The sequence below is a fragment of the Tinamus guttatus genome, unplaced genomic scaffold, assembly GCF_059628265.1.
Source record: "Tinamus guttatus ecotype Peru unplaced genomic scaffold, ASM5962826v1 Tinamus_guttatus_pri_ptg000125l, whole genome shotgun sequence".
Taxonomy (NCBI): Eukaryota; Metazoa; Chordata; class Aves; order Tinamiformes; family Tinamidae; genus Tinamus; species Tinamus guttatus.
Window position 1 is genome coordinate 4,559,049 of NW_028288659.1, and position 27,833 is coordinate 4,586,881.

At 38.9% G+C, this 27,833-nt stretch overlaps 1 protein-coding gene across 2 annotated transcripts in view; it reads right to left on the reverse strand.

The window, feature by feature from the left end:
• The window catches only part of DGKI (diacylglycerol kinase iota), a 203,907-nt gene that overhangs the window by 71,863 nt on the left and 104,211 nt on the right, over positions 1-27,833 (reverse strand). For both annotated transcript variants that reach the window (XM_088521610.1, XM_088521611.1), the window contains exons 11-21: positions 27,197-27,292; positions 26,231-26,313; positions 23,916-23,976; positions 20,572-20,685; positions 19,916-20,053; positions 18,723-18,801; positions 14,779-14,834; positions 13,801-13,863; positions 13,507-13,580; positions 12,191-12,302; positions 9,637-9,836 (exon numbers count right to left, since the gene is read on the reverse strand). In XM_088521610.1, the coding sequence (XP_088377736.1) occupies positions 9,637-9,836; positions 12,191-12,302; positions 13,507-13,580; positions 13,801-13,863; positions 14,779-14,834; positions 18,723-18,801; positions 19,916-20,053; positions 20,572-20,685; positions 23,916-23,976; positions 26,231-26,313; positions 27,197-27,292 (1,076 nt within the window). The remainder of the gene's footprint in view (positions 1-9,636; positions 9,837-12,190; positions 12,303-13,506; positions 13,581-13,800; positions 13,864-14,778; positions 14,835-18,722; positions 18,802-19,915; positions 20,054-20,571; positions 20,686-23,915; positions 23,977-26,230; positions 26,314-27,196; positions 27,293-27,833) is intronic.

Consider the following 27,833-nt stretch of genomic DNA (forward strand, 5'->3'; position numbering starts at 1 on the left):
ATATATAGACACCATTAACTCAATGATCAAAAGCTTTGCTATCTTACAGTATGGTGGTTGTTTGGCACCATATTAATGTTTCTCTTGCTTGCACTACCTAGTCAACACGGCTGAGGCTCTAGAAATACACTATGTAAATATTTGCTTCTTGTGCTATCAGACTGGCAATGAGCACCACACGTTATCGTTCTCATCACTCAAGTAATCAACTCATTCACTCGCACAGCTCATGAGCACCATAAAGAACTCTATTCTAGGCAGCTGAACAAAAGACTTCCACCATCAATACTTCTGCAGTTTTTCATATATAGTGTGTAATAATCCATATTATTGCATGAATGGCACAGTTATTCTTGTTTAGACAAATTCAGTACATTCAGAAACAACAGAACTCAAACACACAAATGTGTCTATTTAAAAGCTATTAATATGGTGATGAATGCTGCTGAAAGCAAATGTTAGTGTTAATAGAAATGGATGTTTCTAAACACTATATAATACAATTTGCCCACTGTAAGCAGCAGAAGAAAAACTTGCCAGGCAAAATATAGACAATTTATATAAAATTTGGAAGTTGCTGCACTCCAACTTAAAATATTTAAATAACTTTCTTATACCTACTATTCTTTAAAGGAGTATATTACATGTAAATTAAAGTACAGAACAACAAATTCCATTACCTTTTAAAGAACCTAATTAAGAACCTCATTCCTCAAACACGGAGATCCACAGAATTACATCCTGAAGTTCACATGCCTCATGGGACCATAAAGATTGAGGTCAACTGAAACATGTTGTTCAGTAATGTTTATTACACAAACAGTTAATATGTGTATCTATCTATATAGATATCTCTATATATTTAAGTCTACTCCTCTGTGGGAAGAAATCCATCCATGGATACACCAATATATACATTAGAACAAGAACCACTCTGCAGAAGAGCAGGTTATAAAAAGTGAATATCATGCAAGATAAACTGCTTATCAGGTAAAGTAATTTTTAATCTCTTCTGCTAGGAATTGCTTGCTGAACAAAGGTACACATTTGTTTTACTCCTAAGCCTGAACTATAGCATTCCTGGGATTCTAGAACCCTAAAAACGAGCTTTCACCGGGAAAAAATGACAGGTTATTGTTATGTAGGTCTCCTTTCAATCCACCTGTGGGTTTGAACCCACAGAAAGCAAGCTGTAAATACCTATTGTGAGACCAACAGCAGAACATGATCTGAACACGACCACCCCAGGAAAACACACGCAGCTTTTGCTGAGGCTGTGACTTCACGTCTCCCCTGAGGACCCTGCAGCAGCAGGTAGGAGGGTGCCAGCCAGCTCCCTCGGAGCACAAGCGTTCCTCCCCAGCTGCAGGTTCCTGCCTCCAGTCACCCAGAAAAGAGAAAATGGGCAGAATGGGCTTGGGGCCAGATCTCAGCAGCCCTGTTCAGCCACTGAATAAACTTCTTCTATGCCATCAGGTTGATTCAAGCAGGAAAAGAAACCTTTTAATTACATACACCCCAATTCCCATTCCAATTATTTATAAAACCTATGAACCATTTCTTATTCTTTGCAATTGCATAGACAAAGAAAATATTATTATTATTAATAATAATAATAATAATAATAAAAGCAGCCCAACAATTCAACAGAATCCAATGATATTTCTGATGGATTTTCCAGGATACAACTTACATCAAGCTACACACGTACGTGTTTTAACACAATTCAGTAAACAGAAACAGGAATTCTCGCTTGCTTCTCTCTTGCAAAAATTAAACTTTAGAGAACACAATGCTGCTCATGTTTGCTATGACAGATTAATGAATTACCTGTCTCCTGGAGGAGAAACAAACACGCAAAACTAATTAAATGTACGGCTGTTTAGAACAATTGGAAAAAGTAAAACAGTTACCAGAGAAGAATAAGAAATTAACCTTACTTTTGAGATCTCATCGGAAGAGCTTGGAAGTGATGCATTAAAAATATGTGCATTTTGACAGCTTTTGTCTATTTAGAACATAACATCTGCAAAAACATAGCAGAACAACCTATCTAGTATCCAGCCTCTTTTGACAGACAAATTTCATTTTCAGAAAAATCTAATGTTATTTTAGAAGAAAGGTATTGCTAAGCTCTTTACCTAATTAATACCCCAAAAACATAAGCTCCACCATCTACCTTCCATTTCAGGAGTGTATCCCAAATAAGTCAGGTCCCCCAACTATAAACCCAGCACTTTCTCATATCAGACTTGCCAGTACTCAAGTGCTTTGCTAAATAAAGACTAGATCTATGCACATACTTATACAGGCACCTAAGTGCCAGGTAGAATCCTGGTCTTTGTTACTCTTTCTCCTTCATCATGGTAACTACACATCCCTCTTATGTTTTTCACTTCCAAACACTGTGGATTCTCCCATGGCATTGCACATGCTGCCCATGCTGCATACTAAAGAGGGAAAACCTAAAAAGACAAATGAGACTATCAATTCTCTATAATTCATTTAAGGGAGAAACAAACAAATAAGCAAACAAACAAAAAAGCATCTTTCATCCTTAATTATGCACTTGGAGAAGAGCTCACTCTCTGTAACACTTTCTCCCTTATGTCTCTTCTACTGTTCTTTGTTAGACCTTCCTCCTACAGACAACATACATATTCAGCCCAACCAACAAAGCTGATTTTATATTGCATTTGAACTTTGAAAGGAAACATGATTTCCTTTACCCTTTTGCTATACGTATAGTTGCTGTGTGCGTACCCTTCTGCAATCAGTACTCAGTCAACTCTGTTAAAGAGTATTCACTATTTACTAATAAGGCAATACTTCTGTTTTCATTCATGCGGATTTTCTAATAAAAATCACAGCATGCCCACAGTGCTTATGTCACTTGTAAAAGGACTGCAGGAGGTATGTAAGTCAATTATGTTTTATTTCTATATATTATTTTTTAGAACTCCTTTGCATCAATGACGCAAATACCTTGTGTCACAGAATCACAACCTCAACAATGGTTGAGGTTGGAAGGGACCTCTAGAGATCATCTCGTCCAACCCCCCTGCTCCAGCAGGGACACGTAGACTACGTGGCACAGGGTGCATCTTTGTTATTTCAATTAAATATCCAGCTGGCAGTTGCAGAGTGATCACCTTTCCTTTAAGAACATCCATTAAAAACACGACAATACAAATTCTGATTCCTTATGCGCCCTGTATAAACAGTTGAAACAAACCACACTACAATTCTTTTATCTCTGCATCAAAGGCCACATCTAACTAATAATTTTGGCTACCCAAACTCCAACACATAAACCGAGCCAGGAAATTTGAAATGTATCTAACAGAGGCTGTATAGACATGCACACACACATATATATATACATCAATCACTAAGACTCCACAGTATCTGCCCTCTATTCAGTAGTGACTGTAAAACAGGCTCTTTATACTTTTTTCCAAAAAAAAAAAAAAAAGAATATTTAAACCTCAAAGCCATCAGAACCGAAATCAAATTTTACTAATACCTCATGGGTTCTCATTTTAATTTGCCAGGCGTTAATTGGCAGTCACAGTGCAGCAACATGCTTAATCTATTTTTTTTTTTTTTTTTTTTTTTTTTTTTTTACAGATTTCAAGATACAGAATATCTTTGACTTACAAATTAGTTTTGGGGCTCAGGAGTCTTGCTACTTTATTCTGACAGCTGATATTAAATGAGATATTCAAAACAAATGGGATATTGAAACTGTTACAGAATTTGGAGGTCATTTTCCAAGGGATATCCCAATCTGGAACAATCCCTCTTCTCCTACACCCCAGGCTTGCTGAATGTTCCGTGTAACCTCAGATATTTTCCAGATACTTCCTCAGATATTTTCCAGATACTTCCTTATAATACTGTATCAGTGCAAGAGCCATATATTATTTGTACTCCTTTCTGCTCCTCAGCAGAGTATAACAAATACGATCTAGGGATAAGGCATACTGATTGGAAATTTTGCCCCGTTTGCAAAATAACAACGATAAGCTTACAGCTTTCAGAAATTTATACCTTTTAAGTTTATTCTATGAATACTTTTCCCAGGTAATTCTTCAATTCTTGATCATTTATATGTCACCTATTGCAAGTGTTCAGTCTTTAGAGTAGAGTATGCCGGCTTCTTTTTAGTATATACCATTTATTTTCTTCTATGATTGCACAGGAATTGTGCTTGCAAACAAGTTTCTGGTCTGAATACCTGGATTTACAGCTCTGAAGTTTGGTGTTTTTCTATATCTATTTTGAATTGACAGTCTTAGCGGTTTTAAAAAAATGTTCAACATAACACTGCCAAAGTAAGAAGACAAAAGGGCTGACAACAGAATGCAAAACAAGTTTCTTATTTAACTGAATATTCAGAAAGCATTTGTGAAACCAAACCATACTGCCTGCATTGACATATTACATTATGTTGCTGCTGTTTTTATTGTCAACTCGCACAGGTTTTGACAAAATGGCATGTTTTCATAAAAGTAATGAATAAGTATATAAGCAGCATAGCATGAGTACAAGTATTTCTAAGTGTCAGTTCACTACATTTTAAAAATATATTAGGTTCTTGAATAATTTAGCTATTATGTAGCATGTTACTGCATTCGAGTTGCTGACAATCAAAACATTAACGTGGATGTGGATTTTCCACTTTCAGGGCAGCTGCAGACAATATCATGCCACTCCTTTGGGGCGCTAATTTTCTATTTGGACCAGTTACATATGAAGATGCTTTTTGGATGAGTTCATTCACAGTAAGTTTTTTGTTTAAAACAAAAGGACAAGAAACGTAGTTACGCATCTTACCAGCTCATGGAAGAACAATGTTGTAGCTCTCAGCTGAACTATTTCCAGGGATGATGCCTGGCAATGGACCTCAGAACCTTTCTGTCACTGGGGATTTTTTTGGTCTGGATGCTCCTAGCTGAAACTGGTCACCACCACCACCCTGCCCTGCTCACCTTGTTTAGGTACTGTGGGACTGAGCCCCCGCTGGTGAGGCCACAGCCCTGTGCCTGCTGGGCCATCACCTGTGTTCCCAGCTCCCCTTTCCTCAGGAAGAAACTGACCCTTGCTGCTCTGACACCTTCACTGCCAGCAAGGAGCAAAGGACACGGCTCCTTCTGCTATGGGGTCAACACTGCTGTAAGCCTATCTGGGGAAAAGAAATTCATTTAGGAGATGCATCTTCCCACAGGACTTGCCACTGCATGCTTTCCTCTGCCAAATGAAAGGCAGGAATGAACCCACAAACCCAAAGAATAAGAAAGGTCCAATCCAGAAAAACAACTCCTATTTCTCACTGGATCTACTCATCTGGGAAGAAAATGTTCTTGCTGCCCTCTCTCTTAGCTGAATGACTCGTAGGGTAACAGTGACTTATTATGGAACTTCGAAAGGAAGGAAAAAGCTGGATACTCACACAGTGAAGGAATCAGGGGGAGCCGAGACTCTCCTCAGGTCAGCAGAGTGCACTTTATGGATACTAAGGCAGCAGGAAATGAGCAGCCAAGAGAGAGGCAGAACAAAGTGTGGACAGACAAGGAGGAAGGTAGGGGAGAGGCAGAAAAAGAAAGAGCGAGAGAGAAAGAGAGAAAGACATACAACATTTAAACAGAAACAAAAGGAATGTGTCACATAGTTGAATGAGGAAACATGCAGAGCTTCAAGATCACACCAGGAAGCCAGAAAAAAACATGCAAATGGAGAAATTCATTGCTGCATGACACATAGGGGCTAAAGACACGAGTGAGGCAGACTTGTGACAACCTGGGCACGCATCTATACAAGGCAGACAAGCAGCCCCAAGATTTGTGTCACACAAGTACTTAAAATCTCAAGGCAACAGACTTCGGAAGCAGATACAAAAATGCCAACAGAAACCAAAACTGAGATTTGAATGGATGGAGTTGTCTCTACAAATTGGCTAACTTGAACTCTGGAAAAAATGAGCTGCAGAATGTCTCCTTATTCCACTTTGCTTATTGCTCAGATAAGGCCACACTCTCAGCTTTATCACAGAAAACCAAGCTACAAGTAATCTTTTTCACATATTCCCATGACTAACAATGAAGATTCAGAAACGAGAACTTAGCTGGCAAGTCTAACGGATGGACAATAAGAACCTAATTCACTCCAGTAGCAAAACTGAGCCCGCTGATTGACTGTAGCAGAAAACTTGATGTTGATGGTACCTTTAGCAAACTCAATGGGGAAGACAAATAGAAAAGATATACAAGAAGAAAAGAAACTTTACCTTTTTTTCCACAACCCTACCATTTTCCTTCTTTCAATCCATAACCAAGTATAAATAGTATGACTGATACTGCATATTTCTTGCACATGAAAAGTTGCTTTTGATTTGAAACACTTCACTGGGTCATTAGCTATTACCATTTTAGAGTGATCCATTGTAGGATGAAGAGGAGATAATTAATATTCTGAGAAAAATCACTTTTGTACATAATTCGCCAGTAAAAATGATGAAGTAGCTGAACACAACCTTAATTGTCAGCAATTGCCTGGAACAGAGAAAATGTAGCACATGAGGTATTTCATTTGTGCCCTAATAACTTAAATGAAGCTGTTCTGATCGGTGCTGCTATCAAGAGGAAAAGGAGGCTACTGGAGACTCCAGTAGCCCTACAGAAAACTAGACTTGTGTTTCTGTGTGATTCCATATTCAACCTGTTTTTTGAAAGACTAACATTCTTTACAGATGAATTCTGCTATATAATTTTTTCCCACACCTTGAACAAGGCAAGTCATTCACTAACAAAGCAGAATGACTCTTAACATCTAAGACTTTTGATCATGGGGGTCTAAAGAACTACATGAGGTAGTTACTGTGCAAGTGGAAGGTGTTGGAATCCCAACGGTAGGGGAAAAAATAAGGGGAAATAGGTCAAACAGAAGGCTTGATCACTTTTTCTCATATACAAGTTGTCCTCTCTAGGAGTGGGCACAGGTTTTGAAGGGAAACAGCTGCAATCAAGACATCAGCAATGTTCATAGTCAGAACAGTGTTTCTAAGGCTCTTGCTCTCTCCAGAGAAGCGTGGAATTTCTGTTCTTCTCACCATAGCTTCATAAAATATGGTCTCTTCAGCTTTCAGATATTGCTATTCCCAGGAAACATACACCAGATAAAAAAACACTAACACCTGTGAACTCTCCTTAAAAAAAAAAAAAAAAAAAGTCTAAGACTTCTTAAAATCTTATTTTTTCCTACTTATGACAGATTAGCTAAAATTTCAAATAGAATTCCTGCTGCTCTCCAACATCAAAGCCAAAAGTAACAGCAGTTCTGAGTTACTGTAATGTGAGATAATTTTTTAAATCACTTTCCTTGAAAGGCACTGAAGAACAGCTGTCTAACAATTGTGGGGATAGCTCCAGAACCCATTACTAATCTCACACATATAACATTCAGCTGGTGGCTGTCTTAAGAGAACAATCTATTATGTGCAATCAACTATAATGATTTCTGTGAAATTTCAATGGAATGAGGAGATACACTCCAGATACCAGGTTAAGAAATGTAGATAAACATGTTTAATTGAATTTTTCTCTCTCTTGAAAAATTCTACAAAGCACTGTCATACTGAATCAAATTCTCATATTATTAAATGCCTCCTAGAGTTTTACCTTTATCACACATCGAAGTTCACCTGCTGGTTCTCACACCCCTTCAACACCCGAGAAACATATGCATTCACTCATATATTACCAGTCCTATTAAATGAGACTGAGTCCTGACGGATCATTTGAAGATTATTTGACAGAAGTCTGTAGACAAATATCTCACCCAAGCCAGAGAACTCGGCCAGTTCTGACTTAGCACATTCAAATCCAGCTAAGCCACCAAGGACATTCTTTTGACAACTGGCATACACTAGGAATCTGTATTTCCCTACTACAGTTTAAATTCAGATATCTGTCGCCAGGCCTGCCCATGCTAATTATCAGATCAAAGTGACTCGGATTCTTTCTTTCGCTTGCATTAGACCACTGCAATCTAGAGATGCCCCAGGATTGTGCCCTGCCACATGAGTGAGGAGTCATGGCTGGATGAAACAGGGCATCAGTGCTCACAGGCGACAATCTGTTATTCTTCACTGTTCAAGAGAGACAGCTATATCTTACAAATTTTTCAGAAAAATAAGAATTCTACTGAAGCTTAAAGCATTAGTCTCAGTAAGAGCACAGAGTGTTGAAAAAAAAAAGGCTCTGATTACACGAACAGATTAACAAACACTGAACGACAAAGCTCTGAAAAGCTTGAAGGTTTGAAGAGAAACAGTATTTTTCACTAGACAATAAAGTTGAAAAAAAACAGACAATGTTTAAAGATACTTGGAGATAAAAGGTTGTGCCTGATATCTTGTTTCTTTTTTCCACAACTATATGAGTTGGTCTAATGAAAGGTATCTCTGCACTACACAAACCCTTGCCTTACATCCTAACATGGTGATGGACGTAACAGTGAAAGTCTCTCGGCTCACCCTCCCCTCAGGGTGGGTTGTTTGAATAAAATGTGCATTCTCAATAACTTTATGCCTGTATATCTCTATATATCCTAAAGGATAGCCTGTCTTCAATTGCTTTAGGAATGCTTGATGAAAAAAATAGAAAAGACATTTATCACTCACCTTAGGAGCAATGAAGGCATTCTGAGAAGTGCAATGATCTGCCCTACAGAATAATCTAAATTATTTACTGGATGACCATTTTCATAGGTCAAAATTCCAAAGTTTTTATCATTAAAACACTTCTGCAGTGCTTGCAAATAAGGAAAGCTTGTCCTGTGTGTTCTCCTCTTCAAATGTTCCTCGCTTCCAGTTATTCTAGTTTTTCTGTATTCTTCTTTACGTTACTTCAGTGCTACTTCCACCTCGTGCCATATATTTTTTCTGATAATCTTTCCTTGCCCTTTTCCCATTCTCTCGTTGGAAGACAGAATCCTGGAAGATTCCAGACAATCTAAGGCTAAACTTCAATATTGCAATCTTTTGCCATTCCCCACTGAAGACTAGTAAAAGTGTTATTACTTTTAGCTATGTTGTACTGAATTTTCTTATTGGGCTTTAGTACTTGGGCAGGATTTCCTACAGAGTGCCCTTTCCAGTCACCCAGACCCTCCTCTATTAACAGTCCCAGCGAGCAACCCACAATAGAAACCATAAGATGTCCTGAGCAACTCTTGACTGTGGCTATTTGTTACAGGGTCTCCTATGGAGCTAGCAATCAGATTAATAAAGGTCAGAAAGCAAATCATAAGAACGTCTTTCATGAGAAATGGCATTTATATGCAGATCCTCCACAAGCTTTACTAAGAGGCACACTGCTAAGCCTGCACAAAATTCTCTGAACAAATTGAAAGATTCAACATATTTCCAAAAGCAAGGCAGAGGAGTACCCAGAAAATAAAAGAATAAAATAAAATCAGATAAATATTTACAACTCAGTAGAAAGGACATTCAGAGGGAAGTGTGAATTTTTATTCTTAAATGCACTGCAAGTTCAGTCCATGCAAAATCCATGACTGAATATGCTGCCCCAAAAGCACCTTCCTGGCATTAGGACATGCACAAATCCAACTCACTCATTCAGCAAAGGCATGGATGTTCTCCTCTTGCTCTTCTGTACCATATTGGCCTGGTTCCTTAAGGATATCCGAATGAGTGAGGGAGCTAATCGACATGGCTCTCCATCCACTTGCATGGGGATAGACTTGTATGTTAAAAGTGTCACCTCACGGCACTGATGCAATCTCTCTCCATGACCACCCACCTGGAGAGCAGCCTGTAAAATAAGAACAGGAAAGAAAATATAAAGAAACTTCAAAAGAGATATTTGAGGCAATTAATAAACCAAAAATGCATAGTTTTGCTGACACTGTCCATTATAGAGCATTGCAAATGCAAACAAAGCAGTCCTGCTTTAAGTGGCTTATTCCCTCACATAGATATTCACACATTGATCAGACTGCACTCAAAGCAACATCATTTTCCAAGTTGAAGAAAACAACACTTGCTAGATGTGTACTCACTAACTTAGTAAAAATAGTAATCCTCCCTACGCTAAACTGGAAGAGTGGGTTTGCAGGATGGGTTCGTGTGAATACCAAAGAATAGTGCAGTTGAAGCTGTGTAGAGTGTTTGCATAAGGCATACTAATGAGACACAATTTTTATTCAAAATTGAAAAGCAGGACTTAAAGTTTCATATAGAAAACTGGTTGGCAACAAGCAGAGGAAACAAAACAAACACATAACTATATGCTTCATTACTTCAGAATGTATCGAGCATACCATCCACACACACTTAAAAAAAAAAAAAAAGATATAAACCTGCACAAACGCATAGCTGTGTTCATTCCTAATGGTTTTAACATTTGTTTGTTGTGTGGGAGCTGGAGGGGGGGGGGCAGTATTTGTTTATATGCTAACTGTAATGCTACTAATTATTCGCTGTTTAAAAGAAGAATCCTCATTGGCTACACTTGGGAGACGGAAAGATGATTTCCCCTCCTGATAAAAAAAACAAAAAAAAATCCCTTAATATGAATATGATGCATCTAAAATCTTTCTTATGAGTGCTAACACAACAACTCAATATCAAGACAAGGAATGTTGAAAAGAGCAAGCAGAATAATTTCTTAAAAATCAATTAAATATCATGTTAAAAAATAATTTCAAGAAATTAAATAACAGGGCATAGGCAAGAGTGAAAGAAAATTATACTACCCTGTACAATGCCTACCTCTCTTCTGAGACATTCACTAAAGCAAGGCTCTCTCTGCAAAACAGTCCAAAAAATAGCAAAAAAAAAAAAAAAATAAAAAGGCAGAAAAGCAGTCTACAACTTAATGTACTTGACTTTCATCTAGCTCATCACTCTGCTACATCTCTTCCTGATTTTTTCTTTTTTTAAACTTACTTTCTCTTCACAAGCATCAGCACCCTGCAAGCTTTTGTCCTTATTCTAATATCACATACAGCAAAAGCAACACAACCAGTGTAGACCCTCAGTTGTGATCCAGGTTTCCTTTAAAGAGAAATAGCAGGTCAAAGGAGCCCACTATCCCAGCTGAAATTGATGGCAGCTTTTGAGATAGCTCTAGCCACTACGATATTAGTGAAAAAAATAAGAAAGATTGTCTTTAAAAGATTTGATCTAGCACAAAACTACTTAAACGTATTTTAGTTATTCAGTCAACAACATTCCAAGCTTTCTGTTTTTCTTGATGTATTTTTGATCCCCAAGAAAAAAAAAATCAACTTTGGGAAATATTAAATGTGATCATTGAAACCTTTCACATTTCTTGGCATGGAATTTTTATAAATGTTTTCCAAGAGAGAACATCAGCACCACCAGTTAAGTACAGCCTTTTATAGTGTTAATGACCCAAATTTATGCACAACTTCAGTACGTAGATCTTGCCTTTAAAGATTATTAAGATCTAATTCTCTACACTGCAAATAAGCTGCAGGTCACTTTTACAGCTTATGATCAATATGCTTACGGTATTTTTCATTTCCTCCAGATTGAGATGGTTCTTTATGTTCCAAGGCAGTTGACAACATACTCATCTGAGTAGCATGTAATTATTTGCTAAATGCTGCTTCTCTAAAATTTAGAAGTCAATTTTCCACACTATTTTGATATAAACATTTTTATCTATAAAAAAAAGCTCACTCTCAAAAGAAAAATATTACGGAGGCATATAATTTTGTATAATTTTCCATATTTGTTTCTAATAGCCCATTATACAATAAAAAATTCAACTTTTATGTCATAGATTGAAACACACAAAAGCTAATAAGAAACAGCAGTGACTATTTGGCTGGACTCTTCTCACAGTAAAATCATGCATGCATGCTGATTTTAACTGTAACAATCTTTCCATTGAACTTTAGAACATTTTAAAGCACTCCTAGGCACGTACAAATTGGCAGCTGTTTGCAAACAAAGTTTTAATCATTACATAGCCATCCTCTACTTCTAACTATAATTTGCCCCCCTCATTTAAAACTATTTTGGCCTTAGATTGAATACATGCAGTCATGATTCTTCTTCGGCAGCGAGGGTAACTTTGGGCTCCATAACGCGGCCCACAGAATGCAACGATTCCGGCATCCCCCGCCGAGCACTCACCAGTGAGGCCATGGTGAACCCAATGACTTCAATGTAGCCATCGTCGTGGCGCTGAGGCTCAAAGTCTCTGTGATCGCCAGGGTTTCCCCAGGGCATCGTGCCAGCACAGTACCTACAGAGAGAGGTTTGGAAAGCAAGGCTTGAGAAAGCATACTCATGGTTTGCCCTAATGGATCCTGACTATTATCCTGACTATTGGCCTGTTCTGCTATCCTCCAGGAGAAACACCCAAATATCTATCCCAGGTTCAGTTCAGGAACTGTTGAAGTTAATTGCTGGCAAGGACTGGACAAAACAGAAAACCAGGCCACCAGCTACCACAGTGGTTCAGTATACACCCAAGTTTCTCCACCATGATCTTAGGCAGGTTCCTCTGGAGAGAGGAGAAACAACAGGCAAATGGACACCACAGCAGCAGCACTCTGCTCTCCCTGCTTGCTGGGCTTTCTGTGGAGCAGCTCTTGAGCTACATTTGCAGCTGGGGTGCCTTGCTGGAAAGCTGCTAACCCCACTGCTCAGCACACAGGGCTGCAGCAAGGACTCCGTATTAGGACTCCTGCTCCCTGCAGGCTCTAATGCTCCAAGAGCAGAAGAAATGCAAAATGTAAGACAGCTTGAGGAGGCAGGGAAGAAAGAAAAAGAGGCACCAGATGCAACTGCTGCATCTATCTTTTCTATCCTTAAAGAACAAATGTAAAAGTGATCTAAGAGTGATAGAGAGGGAGAACTTTGGAGAGGGGACACCAAGTAGAAGCTTCTGGTGAGGGCAAAGCAGGACTCAAAAGATCAAGTGCATGTGGAAAAAAAAAAATGACAGGTTGTCTAGAAAGCAGGGGAGAGACAACTTTTAAAGATACAATTATATTTCTACTTGCAACACCTCTTAACACGCTAAGAAGCAGCATTTCTTTAAGCAGGCTTTGTGTTCTTTTACTTGAAAAATATTGATCCTTTTCTCCCTCCCACACTCTGCTTCTAATTAAACAAAAGTCCAGGCAGCAGTGTCTGGTTTACTTTCTCGTTTGCAGATTAGGTGCACAACTTGGGAAAGTGTATTGTTAAATTAATCATTTCTACCTTCCTTCTATCACTGGACATTAGATTTCCTATAGGGCATTCTTGCTGCACCATACACTCCTGCCCCATCCTGTATTGCTAATTAACACCCCGTTCTTCAGAAGGCAGCAGAGTAGCAGTTAGTTTTCTGCACGTCCACCCAATCCAGGACAACTCGCAAGTACCCATCATTTTGTTTTGCTTTCCTTTGCTTTCTCCTTGCTCTCTTTTATAACTCCAAGCATCTGTCTTGCGCTTACCTGGGTATGTTTAAAAACACTATACACTGGAACTTCAGCTCCTGGATCTTTGGAGTCAGGTCTGTGCCATCACACTACAAAGCCAAAGTGACAGAGCACAGAGAAATTGCTGAATGGGGCCACAGACAAGAGAAGTGTTGCTGCTTTGTAACAGCTTTCCCAAGCCTTTCTTTGGAATCTCTTTCAATGTCATGCTCAACACTGAGAAGTAACAGAGCCATTAAACTCTCACCTTTTTCTCTCCGCCCCCACCCTCACTCTTCCCACAATACTTGTACAATTTCCTGTACTCACCACAACTTTAACATGTTTGGATAAATCTCTCGAGCTTCTTTGCAGAAAGTCTGAAAAGGCTGCCTGCAAGACACACAAGAAGTGCAGGAACTGTCATTATTGCCTTCTCTCTTCTCTTTTCTCATTTCTCATCCCACCACAGAGCTTATCACCAAATGCCATCCTGTTTTCAAACCTATTCCTTTTTACTCTCAGGCTAGAGTTCTTTTATCAGCACTCAGTGATGAATACAAGATTCAGATTCCCCAGAGGAGAGAGAAAGCAGGATCTCTTCACCTGCACTGCAGCTTCTCAGGTGTGGCATTAAAACCTGACACTTTCCCTTCTGAGGGTAACCAAATAATGTCACTGAGCACCCAAGGATGTACACACAAATCCCTGCTCCATTATAAGCTTCCACGTTTAAGGCACATGGATACTGGAGAAGTTATCTAAGCCCCAAAAGACATATCATAATCATGCATTATCAAACCAGTATTTCCTTCTTTCTCTCTCTTTTTTTAAATAACTTCAGTTTATAATAAAATAGCGTTGAACACTTCTCCCCTAAATACAACCCATATCAAACAGCTAATCTCTGTCTTCCACTCACCATGGCCCTATATTCACGACTACTCCTCAAGGCATAAAAGAAAAAGGCAATTACTTGAGGGATTTCTCTAGGAAACTGAATGCCAAAGTGTTGCCTACATACGGAAATAATCAGTGCACTTTGTTGAGAATTTTAACATCCAGAAGCAGGAGGAGCAAGACATGATCAATATTATGTCTGAAGGTGTAGCTCAAATGCTAAGCATTGTGAAACAATAATGTTTGAGGCTCTTTCCAATGCATGTGTATGGCATTGCCAGAGACAGCACATATGCACATTAAATGGCAAAAAAGTCATAAACTCTGATGTGAGAAAGTGAGGGGGAAGTGGCATGACAAAACATTTAAGTGACTAAACATCATTTTGCAAGACCAATCTTAACTCACCCCAGCATAAAACATTTTATTTCTAAATCGGCTGTTGAATTTCTCTGGATTTGCTTCTGTAAAAGAGAAAGGAAAAATATGAAGAACCTAATAAACATAGTAGATTCCACTGTACCTTTCCATTCCCTGCTAATACAATAGGAGCTCCTTAAGGCAGGAGAAGAATTCAATATATTTGGCTTCAGCTCAGATGATACATACTATGTATTTTGTGCTTTTAGCCCGCATTGCTCAGTAAAAATATTAACGTGAATATATTTTTGCTGTGCAGGAGTCCAACATCTCAGCCATTGTCTCTCATCAGATTTTAAACACTGCTCTGAATTCTTTCTGATTAATGAAGAGTGAAAACAGATGGAAATACAGGCATAGAGATAACACAAGTAAAATCATCACCTAACTTAGCAGCTCTCAGATTGTTCATTTCATGATCCCTCAGCATGTTTTCCAAGATTTCTACCAACACAAAAGAGCCTTCTTTACGAATTATTACAAGTCCATGAAATGCTCACTCACACTTTGAAGCATTTAAAAGGAAACTAAATCCAGACCTGTTATAGGGAGGATAGCTAAAAGGTATTGGGATATATTTTGGGAAAATATTGGGAAATACTTTCATAGCAAACAATAAATAGTTACTTTAAAGGCTATTTAGAAAGCTTTTGATAAGATTCCAAGTGACTGAGACTTTTAATAGCCCAGAATAGTCCAGTAGTAATGTACATCTAATGGTTAATTATTCTAACTATTAAAACAAATGTTTCTTTTCTCCCCATCTTGAATTTTTCTGACTTCAACTACCAGCTTCTGAATCTTATTATATGTCTGACTGTTAGCTTAAAGAGTCTTCAGCTATCAGAAACCTTCTCTGAGTAAATATTTACAGGCAGCAATTAAATCACCTATAAACGTCTCCCTGATAAGCTCTGTTAATATTCTAGCATGAGGCATGTATCCCAGAAAAGAAGTCATTCTCATGCCTCTCTGGAGGCTGTTTTCTTACTCGCAGGCATCCAGAGATTCCTGAGGCAGTCCTGCTGATACCAAATGCAGTGGTAGCACCAGCCAACTCTTGCTCAGTTATTCTCTACTAAAAATGCTCATGTGTCAGATTAGCCCTTCTGGCCAAAGCATCACACTGAAGACACTTCCATACTACTTTGCCTGAAATGACCACTTAACAACGATTTCACTAGTTTTCTTTGGAGTCACACAATCACACAACACACTCCTCCATTTTCTACAAGTTACCTCACACTTCTTCTCTGATTGTGCCCAGCTACTGTATGATCCATCTGTTGTGTCATATGTGAGCCTGGAATGCAATCAGGGCCACCTCTTTTTAAAAATATTGATTTAACTGCACATGTTGTCATCTTTTATCTGCTATTGAACTGAGTTTTTTTTTTCCTGTACAATCTCAAAACCCAAAGCTAAGAAGTGGGAGTCTCCCAAAGACCCGGAGCCCATGCTGTATGCCCCTTTACTGATCTTGTCTGAGAGGGCAAGTCAGGCAGCAGCGATCACATCTATGGGATGAACGTGCTGGAGAGGGCAGGAGGGCAAGCTGCCACTGCTGTGTTTATCCTCGTGACTCCAGCTGGAGCCATCCAGGGCACTGGCTCATACACAGATCTCTCAGCAAAAACTGACCTGAACCAAAGGAGGTTGGTTTCTGAGGACAGCGATTCAGCAGTTCCTCAACCTGCTGGATTGCTCCCAACTACAGCATGGTAGATGAGCATGTGTAGGGAGGAAAGACTCTTACCACCATGTGGAAGAGATCCTAGAGGTGATCAGAGTGGAATTCTGGCAAATGCTGCCTCCATCTTCATCCTTCTCAAGCCAGCAAGGGAATAGGAAAGGGAATGTCTTAGCAGTGGCGGGTAGTGGGCAGAAAGGAGGGGAGGTATTTGTAAACAGACATACCTTTAGAGCTAAGGGAACAACAGCGTGTCAAATAGGGCCAATGTAAATTGTGTCTCCCCTGATTTACCAGGGTAAAAGGATGATAAGGGAGGGAACTGTAATTCTGTGAAGAGTATCTATCCAGCATTCTGTCTGAAGAAGCAGAGCTAAATATATTAGTCTTGGGACTGACTCTCAAGCCTTTATAGGATTTATTGCAAGAAAGGTGTAGAGGCTGCCCTGGAAAAGGCCACATACACATACAAGTTCAGCTGTGATGCAGCAGTCACTGTTTATTCTAAATACAACAACTGAGAAATATCCCTAGCTTGAAATGCCCTGATAGGCTCAGAGAGGTTCAAGTCAATCTAATTTCTTTGGCTTTTCTGACACTGCGTGTGATTACAGTAGTTCCACAGAGATAACTGCATACAACCACATGTACTGCAATGTGTATGAAACTAATGTAAGTTTTACTAAAGTTAACTGACTTTAGCAGGGTTCCTCTGGATTTTTATCTGTTCATCTGAGATGAGAATCTGTCCTACACTGATTAGTTCCACACAAAACATAATAAAACTCATGCAGCAGCAACACCTTCAAAGCCATAAGTTTTTCTCTCCTAAAAAACATAGGGAGCATTTTGTATATTTTACAATTCAAGAGGATGAGGAAATAACCAGCACTAATGACTTGTAAAGCTGATGTTTGTGCTATGAAAAGCTCTCCTGGCATACATACCCACTCACAGACACTTGGCTCTGCCAAGTATTTTTTCACTCATGTAAATTTTTAAAACATTGGCATCTCTGGAATAATATTCATTCTTTATAGGGCTCCACGACTTCATTATTAAGTAATGCCTCCATTAAGTGAGAAAGTAGCCGCGCTTTTCATCTATATTGTCTATTCACAGTCACATTAGGAATGCATGGCGATATGCATTCATAAAGAAATGCATACAGCTGTCATCATTTCACTTCTGTGCCCTTCTGTGGCCCTTCATTACTATTCCTAAAGCTTGAAGCAGTCTTAAACATTATAAAATATGCATTAACTTATTCCATCTTGTATCCTGCTCCTTATTTAGCACGTCAGAAGGGTTTTTTTTTTTTTTTTTTTGAAGTGGCTTTGTTATAATATGAAAGTGAAGATAAAGGAGCCTTTCAGAAAAAAATCATGCAAATGGAGCTGAACCCAACACTGAGTGCAGACAATTGAACAAGGTCCATTTACACAGACACACTTGCCTAAACCATCCGAAGAGTGTAATTCACATCAGTCCAAAGTTCACCTGTTAAGTCACATTTGGATCTGTGCGTTGATGGCTATTGTGGCACCCCAACGGGACAAATAAGATGCAACAACAGCTAAAACACCTGATAGTTTTGTGGACTCTATTAAAAGATTTCATTTACATAGATTCCCTCTGGACCTGTGCAAAGTTCAGTGATACCATGCTATTCTTAACCATAGGCATCAAATATTCAATTTGAGAATGCGATTATCCTCCTGCTGCCCTCTTACTTACACAGCCTTACAGGCTTTTTCCTCTGCCAAGCTTCACGCTCTTTGGAAAACTTACCTGTGACTTGCATTTGGTTTTCTTTATGCTTTCACTCTGACAATCCTGTCTCAGAATCAGCTTTCTCTATATCTATACTTAATACATCATCTAGAAGTTCTGGAACTTCAAAAACTCCCATTAGTCCTTTTCTTCAAGGGATCCATCTTTTTTCTTGTGTGTTTTTTTTTTGTTTTTTTTTTTTTTTAAGATCACCAAGACATTCTATATTTATCCAATGTCCTTCAGCAATATATTGATAAAATTTGACATATTTGCTCAAGCATGACTTTAACAGTCCCTTGGAAGCCCAGCATACAATCACTTTACAACTTAGAATCTGTATCTTCGAATTGTATGTTTGTAAAATTCCTTCTGAATTGTAAGAAACAGGCTGCTAAATCCAAGTCCATTTGCAGTTCGTAAAATAATTGCCTATTCCCAAGGTTAAGGAAACAAAACCTCCTCTCACCTCTGGATTCATGGAATTCCAGTGTAACATGTGCATCAAATCCAAGACTGAAGTAATTATTGAAGACATTGAGTGGAAGCTGTAATTGGATAATAGAAAGACATGTGGCACAGATGAGATATTTTATGACACACCTGGAATTAAGTGCTTTAAACCTGGCATCTTATGTTATGCTATCAAGAAGAAATTTGAATATATGAGAAAAATATGAGCACAAAGCCATTAGGAAAGGTAGTAACAGCTCATGAAAAATGATCTAATTCAAATAAATCTACAGTGTTTTATGAACACAAAAGTATCTCTAAAGACAATATCACAGGATTATTTATTTTCTCTCTGAGTTTTCCCATAAACTGCTCTACCTAATATGAAAATGCAAAGATTTTATTAATTGCTTGTACCACAAGCTCAGCATGCATATGAAAGCCAAGCTGTGTTCCTCTTGCTTCGTATATAACCAGCTGCAAAAGAAGTCCCAGAAAAGGCACCCGAAGCAACCCTGAGGATGCACGAGGCAGAAAACATTTGTCCTGTTCATCACTGCACTGGCCCAGCAGCACTGTACAGAGAAAATGGTAGCTTCCAGTACATAAGATTAAAAAATATTACCAAGAGGAGGATCTTAGAGCTTACATGTACTGAAAGTTGTTTTCACAGAATCATTTTTTGATGAACACTGCACTTTCAAAATCATCTGTCCAAATGATAGATTACTGTAAATGTGACTCCTTCCATAATAAAGATTTTTCCATTCTCCAGCTCCCAACCTCAGAGATCAGAGCCATATAGAGACCCATAGAGAGAGAAAAACCCTAAATACACCACCCTTTGCTGTAAAGCAAGAAACAGTTTGCATCTAGTAGTAGACTCCTAAGGAATATACTTCTACATCCTCATTGATGTGTCTATAGTTTAGGAATGGATGCTGATCATAAGGTTGTTTCTCCTGCTATCTCACTTAACTAGAGAAAAACAATGATCTTTCAAATGATATGCTAAAGAATTTTGTCAGGATGCATTAGGTTGCAAATACCTCCAGAACTGTTGACACATGAAAAGAGAAGGAAAAAGAGATACAACTAGAAAATAAAGAAGCTGTAGAGCTTCCAACTGATGTATTCTATAGTATATTCCAAAGACAAACTCTTAAGCATCCTCCAGTCTTTCTACCCTAAAAAAAAAAGAAGACTAACCTTACGTGACCCATCCTCCAGCTCATCCTGAGGCAAATCAGGGTTGCGCTCAACCTGGAGATTCCAGCGGTCCAGCTGGACAATGGTCCCATCTTCTACGTGGCACAGGATCTTGGACACTGGCTCATCTGTGTAACCCTGGCAGCAGAATAAGTGCCACCAAGTCACCAGCCATAAGCACCCAAAGCAAAGCACATTCACGAGTTATCTGTCAGACCTCCCTCCTTCCACACAGAACTAAAACATCAGATCAAATGCTCCTAAAACACCTCAAAAATGTTCCTAAGTTTTAAAATATCAAGCATTTTGATAAGCTATCATAAAGGTATGCCAGTCTTGCACAGGCACAGTAAGACCAGGAGGACAGGAAGCCAGAGTATATGTTCCCTTGAACGAATAATCCCAAGGGTATAGTCAAGAATAAATGCAAAGAAATAACGCTTAAACTCTACACTGCCTGAAGTAGAAGCACACATATCCTGCTTATTTACCCTAAAAATACCGATCAGATACACCTATCCACATTTCCATCACAATAATTACATAGCAAACTGCTATTTTAGCCAATTTTTTTCCGTGTCCACCCGATGACACAATGAATAATTAGAGCAGCAAGTCAAGTGACCACACATAATGGTACCCGAATCAGTGCTTACCCCCCCCCAGTTGAGGGTGCGGGCAAGGTCATTCCCAGTGCCAAGCGGAAGGACAGCCACAGGAGGCTGGGGGCTAAGCTGCAGCTCATCTAGAACGGAGAGGATCCAGCCCACCTATAAAACAGGAAAAGAAATACAAAGAATTAATATCAGGAACATTTAAAAGTGAAAGACGGAAAAAAAGGCATATTTTAATTGTATCCTGGACATGCAGAGGTCGAATAAAACAAAAGAATAAGATATTTCAAATTTTACTCTACAAATTTGCTCCTTATCTGAGGTTTCACCTTGCAGAAAAGAGACATAGCAATCATCGTGAAGCTGCTGTGCAAGTATAAGCTCTGGGATGCAAACACTGGCTATCATTAACAGCACAGAGAGATACTGAGAAAATGTCAACAACATCTGTGCACCCTTAAGCACAAAACAAAAACACATAAGATTAAACCCATTATTTATAGGGCTGCTTAAATACAGCTCTGAAACATGCTGCATGCAAAAGTGGATGAAAAATACTACTGGTGCTTTGAGACAAAAAGGTTTAAATGGAGTTTATGTTAAAGGAAACTAAAACCTTTGAGAACTTTCATGAAAAAGGACATGAGAACGGCACATCTCCAGATATGACCTGCAGTTAATGAAACCAGAGTCCAGATGAAGTCAAGAAAGGACTTGCCACCAAGTCTCCTGTTCCCCTGGATGAATTACTGCAAAATGTTTGGCCTTCATTAAGTGGCAGTTTCCAAAGGTGAAGTGAAGTGTTGCTGAAAATGTTCTAAAACTTGCAATGACTGAAATTCTTCTTGTAAGGAAAAGCACTATTTCCTAAGTTATTTCTTACTTTTACCACACACACACACACACACACAATAAGAGAGAACCTGTGCTGTGTTTTTATATAATTCAGTCTCTACTGAAAATGTAAGCTTTTAAATAAGACATAAAAGTGAAATCTGACTGCAACTCATGACAAACATTAGTATGATTTCAAGGAAACTCCTACCTCATACCAGGATTAAAATGAAGGTACATGAAACATACTCAGAATAATCCATTAGGAAACATTTAGAATTTGAAGGACTGGACAGGGGTGGCCCGGCAGATGTAACAGTTACCTGCCTACTTGGTAGTCTGGAGTACTTATTTCACCATGTCTCTTCCTGGAGAAACTTAGTTTTGTATAAATAGCATTTACCAGACAGTCATAACTGGTTGTCCAATTAGTAAGGCATTCATCTGGGATGTGAGCCCATGTTACAGCTTATTGTCTAACCTCAATCATCTGCATCTTTTACTACTCTGGTGAACTTGTGCCTATCACAAGCACCATCAGGACTAAGTACAGTCCTTAACAGGATTTTCATACGCAAGTAATCCTTTGCCTTTCAGATATCTGTCTTGAGGTATTGAGTACCTCAGCCTATGAAAGGCATTGGAAAACTCACCAATGACTTCAGTGATGCTAGGACTTCCTAAAAAGCCCCTTTTCATTCACCCTTTGACAGTGTCATTGAATTAATCTCTGCATCTGTGCCACAGTCTCCCATTGGTGCATATAACATTACAACACGAGCCACTTTTGTAAATGCTTTTAACCGAAAAAGAGAAACTGCAAATTACTCATGTATATTTACAACACAGCTATTTAGCTTGAGGCTATTCCTAGACCTTGTACATTATGTTTATAATCAGGGATGACAAAGATTTTCATTTTCCTGCAAATAGAAAACTACCAGATGTTTAGAAACAGAGCTTTCCGCTTACACCCTGGAAAAGAACAGCTAAATGATGAAAAAGTTACAATAAGTTCTGATTCACCTCAATAATGCAAGGTAACATCTGGTCTCATTGAATATTCACTAAGTCCATTTGAGCCAGATTTTTCATTTCTAGATGTAATGGCTTTGGGAATAACTAAATATTAATTTGCTTCAAACTGAGCAGCAGCAGCAGCCGCAAAGCTAATCACAGGTGCCGGTCATATTAATGAGAACATGCTGCCACCTATCGCTTGTTGAGCAAAAAGTGGCAAGTGTCAATGCAGTTGCATCAATTTTTTTCAAATTCTAGATTATCTCCTATTTAAATATTTTACCTCTCACATAGTGCTTTTGTAGCAACTACACCTTCTGCCTTTGCTGCAGCTATATTCTCTGCCAAAAAGTCTTGAGACCTTGCAGCTCCATCAAGTGATGTTCCCAATTCAAAAACAATCATATCTGACTGTCCCAGGTAACAGCAAGACAGTAGTTGAATCACATTTTTCTTTCACCTTTGCAGAGGAAGCACTGATATTAATAATTCCCACATCTCAGGTTTTAAAGGAACCCACAAGTAAAAAAGATAATCCCTTAATAATTCTGAGATGGATGGGGGGCAGGTTCAGCTCCTTAAGAATAGTCTCCTGGTGCCTGTCTAAATATCTACATATACCTAACCTGGGCTAGCCTTATGGCCCCTTCATACAATATCTGGGTCCTCTACAATCAGTAATGCATTTTACCTTGCCATATTTCTGTTTACAACTATTATTTGAAGTACTGTTTTTGTAGGGGGAGAGGGGAAACTGAGCTTCACAGATACTAAGGGTTCGATTTTCAACTGTATTTAGGCACTCAAAAGCACAGAGTGAGATTTACAGTCTGTTTCTAAACACTAGAAAGTAATGAAACTGTAATTCCTCCATTACCACTTGTGACATGAGACTGCAACTATGGCTAGCCATGACACCTCTGGTTTGGAAATGCATGCAGGCCCCAAACCTTACAACCTGTCTCCATCAGAAGGTGCCTGAATCCATGTTTAAATATCTGACCCCACTTACCTTATCCAAGACTTAACAGGAATTCAGAAGGAAAGAAAAATACTGAATCTGTGTCTTCCTTATCTCAGGCTGGCATGATCTCAGTGCTTTGTAAAGAAAGTTGAGAAGCTTCAACACAGAGGAGACCATAGTGTCTGAGGCCGAATAGAGATGCAACAGCAGAGATGGCATAGCAACTAAGACGTAATGACACCCAACCACCGGCTTTACCCACTAGACGCTCAGCAAACAGTGAGAGGAAGCCAGCAAAGTTGGCCTCTCTCTCTTTTTTTTTTTTTTTTTAAGCTGTACCAAGATTTAACACATGAAGTGTAGCACCTACAAGGAGCCAGTAACTGAAACAAGGGCTGACACAATGATCCTGGATTCAGCAACGTGGATTTAGCAAGTGTAACGTACGTTATCCAGCACTGTGTGCATCAGGAGACAGGAAACCCACAACTTGTTTCAGGCAGCTACTAGAGGAATTTCACCTCCTGGTGGCGACCACCACGTGGGCAGTCAGATAGGGGCCACCTACCGTTCCATCCCCACCACAGGCCAGGATCCGCAGGTTTGGCACTTTCCTGTACAGCTCCAGCCTGGCAGGGAGAAAAGGAAAATAAATAATTATCATGATGAGGGACACTTTTTTGCCGAGCAACTGTGTATCCACCACATATTTCAGTCCAAAATATTTAGGAATTTAAGTAGGCACAGTAAGCATCAATGTCACTCAAGAGTCTCCACACTGAAGGTGACACAACACCACTGGTGGTCCATGGCAGGGAGGCTGGCGGTACTGTGCTTGGGCTATCTCCAGAGATGACAAATCCTGGTTTTGTTTTGTTTCCCCTATCCTAAAACAAACATATGTAAATGCTGAGTTTGGTTTTTTAACAAAATTTGGTATCGCTGGTCAGGATTGGCTGGGCCACCATTCCCAAAGCCTGCAGAATATGACAGCTCTTTCAACTAACAACTGTACCTCCTAAATATCAAGTATGGCAATAACTGCTAATAAAACTTTCTCTGGTCATCTGATCTAAGGTAGCAACAGGAAACGCAGGAAAAAAAAAAAAACACCAGTCAAAGCCTATTATTTCCCATATGGCATGAAAGAAGGCCCTAATGAAATATATCCCAATAAAGGGAATACATTAAAATGTTGGGAGCCTGATGAATTGAGGGCTCAGTCTTGATCCTCCTTTAATTCTCCTACACAACTCTGAAAAAAAGATGTTCAGGTACTTTAAGGCATCTTTATATCATGAAGGGAGTAACAATGGAGGATTTTTAGCAGGTAAAATAGCTTGGGTGGTCTAAAAACACAAAAAGCAAATACCTAGACCATCCTTATACAGGAGATGTGATTTTTACATGATTACTGTAAATTTTGTACTGCCTACCTTATGAAAGCAGCAATGAGCAAACATAAGCAAAGCAAATATTCCCATCTCAAATGCTGTAGGACATTTAACCCTTGGCAACAAGAATCAGCCCTTTAAAGACTGGTCCTCCCTGGGAAATGTTCACGCTTTTAACTACTGCGTAATATTTAACTACGTAAATGGTGTCAGTTAAAAAGCAAACAAGCAGTGGCATGCTGCTGTCATATATGGAAATCTGTGGGCACATTAGTGCTTTGTGATGATTAACCACTAGGGAATGGTCGGGGTGTACAGGATCTGCATTTTGTAGATTTTAAGCATAAGGAAGTTTAATTAACTTCCTTCCTTGGTTAGGTGAAACTGATCACCAACATATTAGCCTTACTCTGGTGCCTCCACCACATTTTTTTTTCTCAACAAAATGCAAATTTTATAGCAGTAATTCTGAAAAAAAAAAAAGACACTACAATGTGTGGCTAATGTGTGGTTTTGTATCAAACGATGGCTTCTGCTTTCGCAGCTTTGCCCTGCTATAATCCTGGAAAGAGTATCCTTAGAACATCCTCCACCTACCTATTAACAACATGAACAGCCATCCTGAGGGAATCATTTAACATCCTTTTCTTCTCTTTTGTCACTCACTTTGGATCCTCCCCAAAGCCAAACACAGGAAACAAGAAAATGTGAACAGTAAAGTGTACTCCTGGCAGACCTCAAAGATCATACCTGAATAACAGTGTGTGCTTACAAATCTATTATATTGGTGTATGGAGACAACAGGTCCCAAAATGCAGACAACACAATAAAGAAAGAAGAAAAAAAAATTGAGGCAACTCAGTATTCAACAGAGAACCTACTAATTTGTGACAGTCAATCATAGAATCACAAACATTTGGGGATTAAAGGAACCTCAGGAGTCTGTAGTCCAATTCCATCTCAAAAGGGTCAAATCTGAGATCAGATCACATTGTTCAGGGATTTGCTTAGTGAAAGCTTCAGAATCTCCAAGGATGAGGACAACTTCTCCAACCAAACTGTTGCAATGTTGCAATGCTTAACTGTCTTTATGGTCAAACAGATTTCCTTTATATCGAGTCAAAACATCTCTGGTTTCAATTTATGTCCACTGTTTCTACATCTCCCACTATGCACTGCTGTAAAAATCATAGCTCCATCTTCTTGACAGCTTCCTCATAGGTATTGGAAAGAACAGAAAGAATAAAAGGAACCTAAGATTTCTCTTCCTCCTAAGATTTCTCCACTCACATACTGAAGACTCCTACTGAGAAAGGACATAGCAACTGAAATAGATTTAAATATATCTGAAACTTAGATCCCGGATCACCATTTGGCTCTCTGTAAACCTAGGCCTACCAGCATTCCAGCATCAGTACAGTCTAGAAACTTTGCCTGCTTTGGTGGTGAGAAAATTATGGTCCACAGTGCTGAAAGCTTGAGAACTTACGCATCTCTTGGCCCTTCCTGAGAGAGATCAAAGACCTGGCGTGGATTCAAATACCACATAAACATTTGGAGAACTTTGGTGCCCTGGGAAAAGAGAAAATTAAAGAAATAAGAAATTATGAATAAACTAATCATTACCAGAAATAATACTATTTGTATATTTACAAGTCCACAGTTCAAGGACAGTTCTGTACAGTTGCAGAACTTCTTTCTGACCCTGGTCAACCACGTTCTTCCCCACACAAGAAGGAGCTTGCTGGGGAAAAAGACCAAAAGAATTTTGGTCTATCTTTCACTTTTTTTTTGTCCTATGAGGTCTGCAGGCAACAGTATCAGTGTGCAGTGCCCTCTGACTTCTTGTGCACTTTCAGTGCATGCACTGTTGGAGGTGCCCTGCTCTGTATCTCATCAATTGCCCATCATTTTTATTCTTTTTTAACTTTTGACCTTCCCTTGTTTGTCGCATTTCTTTTTCATTAGCTTCCCCTTCTTAAGGAGGGTTCTTCTGTGTGACAGCTTCCCTTAAGCGGAAAGCTGAGAATAGCAAAGTGCCTAGGAAAAGTAAAACTGGAAAAAAATGATGTGTTTTTTTTTTTTTTTTTTTCCTTAGAAAGGCATCTGACTATATACAGCTCATAGGAGTCCAGAGCCCAGGCGGAGGGTTCCAGGAATTTGGGGCAACACTCAGAGTTTCTCCTCTCTTCCATCTCTCTCTCTTTTCTATAGAAAAAATGAGTTCTCCTAAAAATCCCTGAGCTACAATTTTAGATTCTTTCAAGAACTGGAAGATGGGAAGATGTCTCCTCAAAGATTTAAGCACAAATTCAAGTGGAAACACTCAGCACAAGAGGCTGCAGAACAGTTGCATAAAACTCTCCATGTTTATGATTGCCCAAAAACTATTTTTATCTCTAGAAATAGTTATTAAAATAAAACTTTGTAACCTGGATCCAGACGATGTTTTTACCTGATTCCCTCCACTTTTAGGATTGACAAAAACCAACAGCGGCTTCATAAGTGGAGATGAGATAGGCTTTATCACAAACGGCCGACCTTTGTTATCCTGAGGAATAGAAGCAAGGAAAAACTTCAATAAAATTACACAAAGAATAAGTCTCCCTGGCATAACATAGCGAGTGCATTGTGGAACTCTGACAAAACTGCTCAGGTATTGGAAAATGTACTGCCAGGTTATCGTGGTGCTCAGCTGGGACTAATTTATCCAGCTGAGACAATTTAGCAAGAAAAATTACTTCATGCAGATCCAAAATTATTTTCTAAATCTCTCAATATCCTTTCTCCCAAAACAATTACTCACCCAGCTCTAATACTGTGTCAGATAAATTGCAATTTTTATATGAACAATTTTCCAATAGAAAAAAAAATTATACAAAATACTTACTTCATGAATTCCATCCAACAGACAAGCAGTATCAGCTTAGTTACAAATGATCCTCTCTTGATTTGAATACTTGGCCTTGCTGGCCCTCCCTCCTTTGGATGAATGTTATGTATTACATCAATGAGATGAATATCTACTTATCAGTGAAAAGAATGTCTACTTGCAGGAAATAATGCAAAGTGACCAAAAAAATTTAGAAGCC